Here is an 11,966-nt window from a genome sequence, read left to right as displayed (position 1 = left end):
CATTGTATGTATGTATAAATTTGTAGAAAAAAGAATAATGTTATTAAAATAAAAGTGACAATATTTGTTTTCATCAAATAAATATTATTATATAAAAAGGAGTTGATAAACATAGCAAAAATTCAGCATATATTTTAGTAAAAATCTCTTAAATTTGAATACTGCTGTGATTTGGGGAATAAATGGTGTTAATTGTTTAATTTAATTTTTTATTGTTCTCTCATTTTCATATTTATTTTTTGTCTTACTTATAAAAATAAATATAAGAGATTATATTTTATTTTCTCAAGTATTAAAAAAAATTAAGAAGATATATTTCCTATAACTTGTGAGGACTTGTTAGCTAGATATCAGAAATTAATCTATAGTAAATTAACCGGTGTCAAATTCACCTATTTTTTTTAGCAAATAATAATAACTATAATAAAAAAGAAACATGATTATGAGTAGCAACATTATCCAATTGCCAGTTGCCATTTGCTTGATTTTAATGATGAATATCAATAGTATGGGGCAATTCAACTTCTAACCTTTATGGTACCCCACGTGCTTAAAGCAACCTCTCCCTTTTCATGTTCACCTGCCATATTCTAATCTCTCATATTAGGAATTTGGTCATTACTCACTTGGTCACAGCACATAATTTGACATCTAAAGCCACCATACACATTCTCTCTCTTAAAAACCCATGTCAAAAGTGAAGTCTTTTGGATTTGATCTTGAACCATTTTAGCTATAATTCCTTGTGTTCACACAAAATCAACATAAGAAACATACCCTTTTGTTTATATAGCTATATATTGTTATTACTATTATCCTTTTTCTGCTTAATTATTATTAGTTAGCCAAAACCATAGGAAAATTAAAGAAGTCTTCAATCTTGAGTTCATATATAGTTTTTAATTTCTTCTTGCTGCTGCATAATGAGGGAATTTCCTTCTTGCTTCGGTGAGAATGGTGTTCAAGTTGCTGATTCATCATCTTCTTTAGGTTCAACAACAACAACAAGATCAGCACAAAATGTGACATGTGTGTACCAGTGCAAGCTGCAAGGAAGTTCTTCGATTTGCTTCATCACAGTGACATGGACAAAAACCCTAATGGGACAAGGCTTGAGTGTGGGAATTGATGATCTTTTCAGCAACCATTGTCTCTGCAAGTTTGACATAAAGCCATGGCTGTTCTCAAGGCGAAAAGGGTCCAAGAATTTTGATGTTAAATCCAATAAAGTTGACATCTTTTGGGATTTGAGCTCTGCAAAATTTGGTTCTGGCCCTGAACCATTAGAAGGGTACTACCTAGCAATCATGTTCAACCATGTCATGGTGTTGCTCCTTGGTGATCTCAAAAAGGATGCATGCAAGAAACTATTTGATCATCATAATAATGGTGATGATGAAATTTCTTACAATCTTCATCAATCTTCTGGTGCAATTTTCATTGCAAAGAGGGAACATGTTTTTGGTAAGAAATGTTATGGAGCAAAGGCTCAATTTTGTGACAAGGGTCCATTGCACAATGTGACAATTGAATGTGACACATTTAATACTAATAGTAATAATAGTATTAGCAGTGATCCTTGTCTTGTGATAAGAATTGATAGCAAGATTGTGATTCAGGTGAAGAGGTTGAAATGGAAATTCAGAGGGAATCATACAATTTTGGTTGATGGGGTTCCAGTGGAAGTGTTCTGGGATGTGCATAATTGGCTCTTTGGGAATTCTATGGGGAATGCTGTGTTCATGTTCCAAACTCAATCTCAATCTGTTTCTTCTTCTGAAGATCATCACTATCATCATCATCATCATGAAGATGCATTAACTTGGGCTTATTGTCAACAGTTTAAGGATTCACAGTTGCAAGGTCTTGGATTCTCTCTCATTTTGTATGCTTGGAAGAATGAGTAATCAATAGAGTTGTTACTTTTTTTTTTTTTCGAGTGTTGAACTGATTTTGATAAATACATTTTCAAAAGTGATGTGACAAAAAAAAGTACATGAAACTGGCAATTTTATTTTATTTTTATTTATTTTTTGATTCTCATCTTGGATATGTATAATTTGCTTTCTAGTTTTTACTGGTTTAGCTTTTCTTAGTCTCTTCAATCTTCATTGTGATTGTAATCTTCAACTAGAACCCAACCATAATAACATTTAACTATTTAGCAATGTTGATGGACTTGTATTTTATTTGTAGAAGTTAAAATCAAACATTAGCCAGTAGGCAAAATCCTGATCAAAATCAATGCATTTGACTTTTTTTTAAAAGATTAATTTCAGATACCCTGAATCCAAGGAGAAATGCTTAATTGACTTGTGTGGTTTGGCAGCTATTTCACCGACCATGCTACGTAAATGTATGTATACACTTAACCATCCGTATAGAATATATTAAAATATAAAATATATATTAAAATAAATTAAATAATATATATGAGTTTAATTTTAATGCATTAGCAGTGTAAAACGTTTTATACAGTTCATACAATTACATTCGTTTTTTTGGATGACCATTCACAAGATCGTGAAAGATAATTATTTTTACTGATGTGACATTACATAATTGAATACACGTGTAAAACTACTTTAAACTGACAGTGTATCAAAATTAAATTTATATATTTATATACAAATATAAAAAGACTAATTTGATTTCTGATTTTTGTATGAATATATAAAATTTTTGTTATTTCACTTTAAGCAAAGTTTTCTAAGAAAATTAAGTAACCATAGTATATAAAAAAATAAAAGAAATAAGAGAAATTAATGAACAATGTCTCGGGTTCAGCACTAATTAATTTTGGTGAAACTGAAAGGATAAAGCTTCTTTAATGTTAGGTTGCAGAATAACATGAAACATGCAGAGTATGCTACCTAAATTATGGGACACACAAAGTCATGTCAACAAGGTATGATATATATATATATATATATATATATATATATATATATATATATATATATATATATATATATATATATATATTATATATAATCTAATGAGTTTGCTTGAACCAGTTTGTGTGATTTTCTCATATTCTTACTGTGATCAGCTCTTGTTGGATAACTTAATCTTAGTTCTTATAATATAAACGTTTTGTTTAATGTATCTCTATAGATCAAAGTCGCAATTGTCAACACTATTCTAATCAATGTAGATTGCGGACGCAAGGGAAATTATTTCATCATAGATGCATGCTCCAAGAGAGATCTTTGCCATGTATTTTATGCAAACTTCATAAAATTTCGGCGCAATAGCTTGAAATTAGCGTAGATATTGTATATTTGCTACAAAAGTCTATTCTATATTCTATTTTTAATCACTTTAGTGACATGTAAGTATGCAGCGAAAGTAATATTCAAATAATGCTCAATTATAAGATTACTTCGTTAAAACAATTTTACTTAATTATATAATACCAAAACCAAATTATTTAACCAACTTGGATTGATCGAATGGTCAGTTTATCCGTTTGCTTAAACAAATATTAGGAGTTAAAATCTCATCTTATAGATGTAACAACCCATTGTATTGACTAGTAGAAGACCCTTAAATAAAGTTCACCGAAATATTAAGGAATACTGGAATACCGTAGACAACCAGAAAAAAAAAATTGTAAGTATATACATATACACTGACAGTAGCTATAGCTGAATTAGGGAAGGTGATGTAGGCCATCCTCCATAACAACAAAAACATTACAACCGTTTTCCTCCAAGACAAAGGGAAATTTTCAATCACTGGAACTGAGTGACATTACAATACCAAACACATGGTTTTGTTAAGAAATCTTGTCCAACTGAACAAGCAAGTGATGCTAACGTGGCATTACATTCAAATAATGGATTGTAGAAATGCCATTATTTCTCACATTGTCGGGTAATTCCAACGTAGTATGTTAGCATACCGCTGTACCTAATCAAAGAAGTATTATTGGAACCCAAAACGATGTTGAGTCCTTTAAACTTTTCTATATATTCATGTCATAAGATTCTAGCGTTCACTCTCTTTTTATGGATCATGCAAATTGCAAAATGCCACCGTTCATAAAGCAAAAGAACAAAAAATTCGGCACCACAGGAATCGTGTGGAGCAGCTTTATTTTCAATAGTGCAACGATAAAAATACTAAAAAGATTGGTTGAATACAGGCTTCTAATAATTTTGAGCTTTTTTCCCCCTTGCTTTACTGATTTGCAAGTTACATGAAATGCACCTTTCATTGATTAATACAACGCAAAGCGCCATCGGTGTCCCACAATCAAGATCCAAATTTATACAACCTGCAGGCAGGATTTGAATGGTTGAAATGCCAGCCACTTCTCATTATCACCAGAGAATGAAAAATTGAATGTTTGATTAGTTCAGCATCTATGATGAGAATACATGACGCAACAAAATACCAAGTATAAGAAAATAAACAAGACAATGACACAGAATGCAGGACTCTAATTCTTTCACCCTGATTAAAATATCTGACTGAGAGTTTGAGACTGTTCATTCAATATCAATTAGGCAGAGTGGCAGACCGAGAAAATGCTCATCATCAATTTGTCTCAAATCTTCACAAAGAAAATATTCAACTGATAGCAGCTAGCAACAGAGCCAGAAGATAAATATCGAAGAGGTGTTTATCAAGGAAACAAGGCCACAGAATACTGAAAGCAGACATGCATATGCATGCGAAAATTCAAAAACAGAGACTATAAATAAAAAACAATTAGCATGGTTGCAGTTGATGTCTTGAACAAAACTGTATGTAAAAGAGCATAATTGGAGAGGGGGGAATCTACATACGGTTTAGCTATTATTCAGGCATCCTGAACCCATATCCTCACGGTTCTATCATTATCTAAGCCGGCAGAAGCAATTTTATTCTCTGTTGGATGACAGGAAACAGATATTACAGTATCTGTGTGGCCTTCGAGTTTCTGAACCATATTTTTCTGCTGAACATCCCATAAATAAACACAGCAATCTTCTGATCCTCCAACAATATATCTCCTCCCTTGTGTAACAGAAAATGTGAATGTTATACAGTATTCTCTATTCACATGACCTGTATAAATTTTTACAGACCTCCCCTGCGAGTAATTCCATAGCTTCTGCAACAGGAGAATTTAATTGGCATGTTATTAATGGATATACTAAACTAATATTCTATTAGATTATGGACACATATCAGAATTGGAAGTAACTCTCATAGACCTGAAACCTCAGAAACCATGTAAAACAAAACCTCGTCCACGAATGATAGTGCAGGATTAGTGACAAACTTATCTATCCCAATACTTGCAATGTTTATAGATTAATTTAAGAGCAAAAAGTTCAACTGGGGACAACCAGCAATATTACAAGATTTTGGTACGTCAATTCGCTTGATTTCAAGAACCATAGCCCGCAAGTTTAAACATGTGTATCTTAACCTTAGGAATCTATGTACACAAGATTAACATTCTTAGAACAAACTCGAAAAACTAACCGCCAAAGAATTATTTTCCTCACCAAAATTGCAACAACTGGCATTAGGGCCAGACCAAGTAAATGTAGTGCTTGAAGATATGCTGGAATAATATAACAGTTTTACTAATTAATATACAAATCAAAGTGGTAAATGAACTTAGATTCCAAAACACTGGAAATAGAAATCTGTAGCCATTACATAAAAGAAAACATGAAACAACTTTCATAGTTTAACAATTGAATTAATAGGGCTGGTGCCTAGGCAAAACTTATCTCAAAGATGGAAACTATAGGATTTGAAGCTCTAACATTATAGGTAAAGTTTGTCTAAGGTCACAATTCATTTCCACTGCAATTAAAGATGATAGATAATTAACGCTTGCCACTATAGATTTAAAACTTATTTCCCCGATGATTGATCTAAGTACATGTGATAATTAGGAAGATTAGCTAACTTTTCCTTCAAAATAATGCTTAATTTTAGTTTGGTATTTGCAGCTTGAGTGGCGACATGTTTACATTATCCTTCAACTGCAACCAACCACTTATGGTTGATAACTGGATTATCGTCTTTCCAAACCAATTTAATCATTATACCATTAATTCCCTTGTCACTGCATCAAACTCGAGCAACTAATTAATGTTTGGATTAGCTTGTATACAAAATTTAGAATCAAATGACTCCCAAGAAAAATCATGTCCCTCTTATGTTCTTTATTAGTTTCACCTGTTTCCATAGACTCCAAAAGTAAAATAAATGAGATGGCAGGATAAATAAAACAAAGCAAAACTTACAAGGGTATCATTCAGAGTGGCAACAAGTACAAACTTGCCATTGGGAGAGAATCTCGCAAATGAAACAGCAGGGACCTTATCATCAATAAGTGTCATGAGCAACGTCCCGGAGGCCGACTCCCAAATCTTACAAGAACCATCGTGGCTTCCAGACACAATGAGCGAACCATCACGATTGAAGTGTGCTGAAGTAACTGGCATGGTATGGCCTTTCATGACATGGATACACTTCCCCGTCTTCACCTATCAATCAAGCTAAGAATAATTCAGACTTCAGAGGTAGAGAAAAAGCGAGAGAATAATGATTTCATTAATTCAATCATATCAAAGAAATGGTTTATGTACATAACTCATTTTTAACCAGGGAATAAAACATATCTATCTAAATTTAGTCCCGTCAATAACCTATAGCTCATAGTTGCAGTTTGTAAATGATTACATTACGTATATGACTATAAGCAATTGTTTTTCTAGGTCTAACTTTAAGAAAAAATCAACCAACGTTAAGTGACTCGTAAACTCTCAAATTAATCTCCACATCAAGTTTGACTTCGGAAATCTTGAAACCTCTCCTAAGATCTCTGAAGTTGGCAAATACTAACCCAACTGATGTGGAGATAGTGTGAACAACCACAACTATAGCACCAATATTATTATTGAGCTGCTATCCATGCTGCATTGCGACAACAAAGACAGAAACAGCATTACCAACTTTGGGACTAATTTGGCAGGAATTCAATCTTCTTAAATGAGAAACGTTTCCTAAACTGAGAAAGTGCCAGCAAGGGTGTTATGCACTTCACTTTCTCACTATCGAAATTTTCTCAATGATTCAAACTCGGTTTAACGATCTACTACTCACTCCATATTCAACAAACTCCAACCAACCAACCAACTAGCTAGCTAGCTAGCTAACTAACTAACTAACTAACTAACTAACTGAACTGACCCACACAATTAACGTAATGAAATTTTATAGCCAATCAAGAGATTAATTTGATGGAATTTTACTCCTTGTGCCAGAATCTAACAAACTAACTGAATAATAGACATGATCAGAACGTGATGAAATTGAAAAACAAGCATACCTCCCAAACCCTAATGGTCTCATCGAAGGATCCGGAGACGATGAGGTTAGTCTGGTCATTGAAGTTAACGCAGAAGACGGCGTGGGAGTGGCCGCGGAGGGTCTTGACGCACTCGCCAGAGGTGCCGTCCCATATGCGGACGGTACGGTCGTCGGAGGCGGAGCAGATGTAACGAGAGTCTGAGGACCAGGCAAGGTCGGAGATGCCTTCGGAGTGGTCGGTGAGGCGGTGGAGGAGGGAGAGGGTTTCGGAGGACCATATAATTAGGGTTTTGTCGAGGGAGGCGGAGGCCAAACGGGATCCGTCGTTGGAGAACTTGACGCAAGACACGGCGCGTTCGTGGGCGGTTAGGGTTTTGAGGTGCCTGTACGGACGGTAAGGTTGGCTGCCGCTACCGCTCGTGGTCGTGCTCGTTGCTGCCATTTCGGGACACAAATGAAACTCCCTCGCGATATTTCGCGCTAATTTATCTGTTTTTCACTTTCGCTTTGGTCGGTGCTTTTTTTTTCTCTCTCAAGTCTCAATAGTAAACACTAAACACTCAAAATCCCATCCTAAGAGACGTCCATGAAAATATCTATCAGCTTTTGTAATAACAAAAATATTTGTAAAATATTATAAAATAAAAATAATTATTTCTGTTAACAAATATTTAAAATACTAATAAAATTATTCAAAAAATTAAAAAAATAAATTTATATTTATAAAAAATAAATTTTATTTAACAATAGCTATTACCTTGACACCAAAGAAAAGTTCTACCCAATGCTTTATTTTTGTCCTAGTTGATTCCGATTTGACATTAGAAGTATATTGATTTTTCACCAATAACTGAATACATTTGTTTGTATATACTGCATTTTTTATTTCATTCATATTTGATTCTATTCATAAATAGTCTTCCCTGTGAGTTCTAGTCTCAATACAAATATTAGTTTTTACTGTTCATATGTTATGATTTGAATATATCACACCAATTCATTATGTATGGATGATGAGATTCCATTGATATAGAGCCAATCGTTCTTTTTTCTCTGACAGATAGTCAGAACTGCATCTGGGTTCGAATCCTACTGAATTTTAATTGACTCAATTAAAAAAAATAAACTAAAACTTTCATGTTATATTTTTTATCACTACTATCATTTTCATCACACTTCTTTTTTAAGAATCCATTTCACTATCTCCCTCGTTAATATCATTATCTTCATTATCAACGACCAAAACTACAACTATTGTTAACGGTGACACTAATCATGGAGCCAAAGAAGATGTTCTGTTATAAGCTTTGAAGGAGGTATAGCTTGTCCGTTTTAAGGTTAAACTCGTTCTCGTATGGATAAGATGAGGTATACGTCGGCTTTAAGAGGAACGGCGGTCGCAGACACCTGGAAAGACACTTCGACGTTCAAGTTAGTAAGAATAGAAAATAAATATAATATTATTCAAAGTGAATAACGTACCTTCTCCTTTTAGGATTTCTTCTTTTTATAAAGTTGTTATGCTATAGGCAGTTACTCCATTGACTTAGTATTGCAAAGCTGTCGGAGATATTAGCCTGATTTTGTAGTAACAGCTTCTAAACGTTATTTGAACTTATACCAAAAAATCCGTTATAACTGAAATTCTCTCTAACTAAAATAAGTCATGTTTTATTTATTTTATTTAGATTCTGATTTATAGGTATAACTGGTCGGATTATAGCTAAACAGATCACAACTCCCAAATTTGACCTGTGATATTTTTCAATAAAACAGGTTGAGCTTTCGACCTATAAATGAGAATCGTGGTAATAGTAGTAGTAGTCCCCAAACTCAACTTGTTGTACATAGAAAATAACACTCATGTTAAAGAGAAAAATAAAACAAAACTGAGAGTTATTATGAATAAGGATAACATGATGAGCCCCAAGCTTAGTCGGGTTATTGTATCGGCAATTATTCATAAAATAATTGAATGGTAAGTTATTTGATCAAGAAAATTGTGTGGGAGATATTTTTCGCTTGAGAACAATTTTCATGACATGCCTGTAACATTTGATTGATGCGAACTGAAAAGTTCGAAAATATATATTCGTTGACGGAATCGATTGTATGACCCAAGGATATAATGATCAATCGTCTTGGAAATTTTTTTGACACACAACAATTTATTGATAAATTTCTCCCTCAAAACAATTAATTTATTGAATATTGAGTGAATAATAAAAATGTTGTAACATAAATAAAAATGTGTTGAAAATAAACGTGCGCTATTATAAAATAAGAAAATAAAAAGATGAGCTAATTACCCATAGATCAAGTAACCACATTTGAATTTGCTTAGTGATTTATGATATCACTGCATATTTAATAATGCTTGTTATAGTTCTTCTTTAGATAAGAGCTTTACTTGGTATATTAGCTTTCAAAAATTGATATAACAATAACAATAGAGAAGATTATTAGTCATGGTCTTATGGAGGATATAAAATGTAGAAAAATAATGATTGGTAGAGCATATATAGTTATAACTCGGTGGGATATAAAAACAGATGCAATTGTGTTATAATTTGAAGATACGAGAATTAGTCCTAAGATCAACTTGATAATCTTAAAAATAAAGTTGGCTAGGCTTGTTGTTTAAAAAGGTATTGCTTATATGAGTATATTTTTGAATGAACTTATAGTTGATTATTTACTGACTTATAAGTGTTGGCTTGTTTTGACTTATTCTGACTTATAATTGACGATTTATTTGGAGTGATTCCAAATTATAGGTGTCGTCTTATTTGAATTGATTCTGACTTATAGTTGTCATTATTTGAAGTAATTCCGACTTATATGTGTCGATTTGTTTGGATTAATTTCGATGTGTCAATTTATTCGGATTAATTCCGACTTATAGTTGCCGATTTGTTTGAAATCATTATTGTTTTGTTGCTCCTTTTGTATTGAGCAATTGATTGATGAATTATGAAATATATTGTGGAAAAAAGAATTGTTTCTTTAATTTTTGATATGCATTGAAATAGAAGAGATTGATTACAAACATTTCAAAATCGCAACTATTTGTATTAGACATATAGGTCGAGTGGATAGGTATTTAGGTGGGTGCCTTGTTTAATGTATGATAGTAGATAAGTTAGCTTATAGGTCAGTATGAGTTTCGCTTTAGTAGAGAAGAGATAGAAATAATGATAAGAAGAAAAATATAAAGAAATAAACGGTGACATGCATCCATGAATATCTATGAATAAGTATAGATATTATAAAGGGTAGAGTAATTGATATGCATTGTTCCTGAAATTACAGGATTGAATAGGTATTATTAGTGGTAATTAATGAGGACCATTGTAACACCCTATTATGTAGAGTCTTATGCTTAAGTCATAATTTAGAGATAGCAAGATATTATAACCTCTAAAATAAAAATTTAGTACGTATAGTAGTATGAATGATTGATTATAACTAGGAGCCTTTGTAGAAAAAGGGGTAAACAAAAAATCGCAACTTGAAAGCGCAACACTCCGATCGATAACGTAACGAACAAGGATAACCAACGCGAGATTATATATATACAAAAGAGTGTCAAAAACAGGAATATCAAGACTCAAAATCCGGCTGCGAAGATAACCGGTCCGAGCATAGCAATATATACATATGATAAAATAAGGAAAACCCCAAAGGAAACCCAAAGGGACACAAATACAGAAACCTATTCTCCAAAATCTCTCATAAGAGGAGTCATCACAGTTTGTATTATTTAATGGAGATAAAAGTATCTAAGAAAAACATATAAACCAAAACATAGTCCCAAAAACAAAGGATCTTCGCAAATCTAGAAGTCTCCAGCATGCCTCAGCGGAAAACCTCCGTCCTGCATCTGAAAACCACAAAATCCGCATGGGTGAGAACCAGAGGTCCCCAGCATAGTAACAGCTTCCACATATATAATACATAATAATAGAGGAAAGCCAAAGGCAATCCTAGAACTTCCTCCAGATAATTCAAAGCTTATAAACAAGTTAAACCATAAAAGGGCATCTGACTAAAGATTCTTCAGTCTAAATAATACTTCCCTTTCCAATTCTTTCGGACCCCCCAACCACCAGCAGGAGTATAATGTAGCAAACACAGTTATATCAAACAAGAAATATACAAATAGGAACAAATAAGGCATTTAGACAATTAGCAAGTAATATGCAGTCAAATAGGCAATCTCAAACAATTCATATAGTATGCATATGATGAATTCATGTCCCTAGTGGCTGATGATATCATCTGTCGGTTATAGAGCCAACCCGACAAGTCCTGGTAGCTAACCATTGGACTGTCCCTCTATCGCGCATCCCCAACTTGAGTTATACTCATCATAAACGTGATTATAATCATGATCTATATCCATCACCTTCACTGGTGAATATTTACGGGGGCGAGCTCATCCGGGGCTTTCACAGTGCCCGGCCACCCTTACGACATAGGGTCGAAAGAGCTTCGAGTCTCAACCTGGAGCACGTGGTGGCTAGTCACTGCTTTCTTCCAGGGAAACTCTCATCTCCAACAGTGGAAGTGCAACATTCACAATTCATTCAACAGCATATATGCATTTATACTTAGCCATAATCATGGCTCCGCCGTAA

At 33.4% G+C, this 11,966-nt stretch overlaps 2 protein-coding genes across 5 annotated transcripts; one reads left to right on the top strand and one right to left on the bottom strand.

Moving 5' to 3' along the window:
* Window positions 1–588: 588 nt before the first annotated feature.
* Window positions 589–2,168, top strand: LOC112736836 (uncharacterized). The gene has a single exon (XM_025786473.3). The coding sequence runs from the start codon at window positions 924–926 to the stop codon at window positions 1,905–1,907; it is 984 nt and encodes a 327-aa protein (XP_025642258.1). The 5' UTR covers window positions 589–923; the 3' UTR covers window positions 1,908–2,168.
* A 1,437-nt stretch (window positions 2,169–3,605) lies between these two features.
* LOC112736818 (COMPASS-like H3K4 histone methylase component WDR5B) lies at window positions 3,606–7,933 on the bottom strand. Of its 4 annotated transcripts, none has more exons than XM_072214699.1 (4): window positions 7,346–7,933; window positions 6,258–6,500; window positions 4,797–5,104; window positions 3,606–4,370 (listed from the first exon to the last, which is right to left on the bottom strand). In XM_072214699.1, the coding sequence occupies exons 1-3, from the start codon at window positions 7,766–7,768 to the stop codon at window positions 4,811–4,813; spliced, it is 960 nt and encodes a 319-aa protein (XP_072070800.1). In that variant the 5' UTR covers window positions 7,769–7,933; the 3' UTR covers window positions 3,606–4,370; window positions 4,797–4,810. The 4 variants fall into 4 exon arrangements, with proteins under 4 accessions (XP_072070800.1, XP_025642246.1, XP_025642236.1 ...); XM_025786461.3 differs by having other exon boundaries at window positions 3,606–4,318; XM_025786451.3 differs by having other exon boundaries at window positions 3,606–4,282.
* Between the last annotated feature and the right edge of the window lie 4,033 nt (window positions 7,934–11,966).

The sequence above is a fragment of the Arachis hypogaea genome, chromosome 2 (genome assembly GCF_003086295.3).
Source record: "Arachis hypogaea cultivar Tifrunner chromosome 2, arahy.Tifrunner.gnm2.J5K5, whole genome shotgun sequence".
In the NCBI taxonomy this organism is placed as follows: Eukaryota; Viridiplantae; Streptophyta; class Magnoliopsida; order Fabales; family Fabaceae; genus Arachis; species Arachis hypogaea.
This window is presented reverse-complemented; position numbering and strand designations above follow the sequence as displayed.

Coding starts and splice junctions, on each gene's coding strand:
- LOC112736818 (XM_072214699.1), bottom strand. CDS start 7,768: ATGGCAGCAACGAGCACGACCACGAGCGGTAGCGGCAGCCAACCTTAC. Junction 6,501..7,345: donor AGACCATTAGGGTTTGGGAG/GTATGCTTGTTT, acceptor CTTGATTGATAG/GTGAAGACGGGGAAGTGTAT. Junction 5,105..6,257: donor CCACTCTGAATGATACCCTT/GTAAGTTTTGCT, acceptor CTCCTGTTGCAG/AAGCTATGGAATTACTCGCA.
- LOC112736836 (XM_025786473.3), top strand. CDS start 924: ATGAGGGAATTTCCTTCTTGCTTCGGTGAGAATGGTGTTCAAGTTGCT.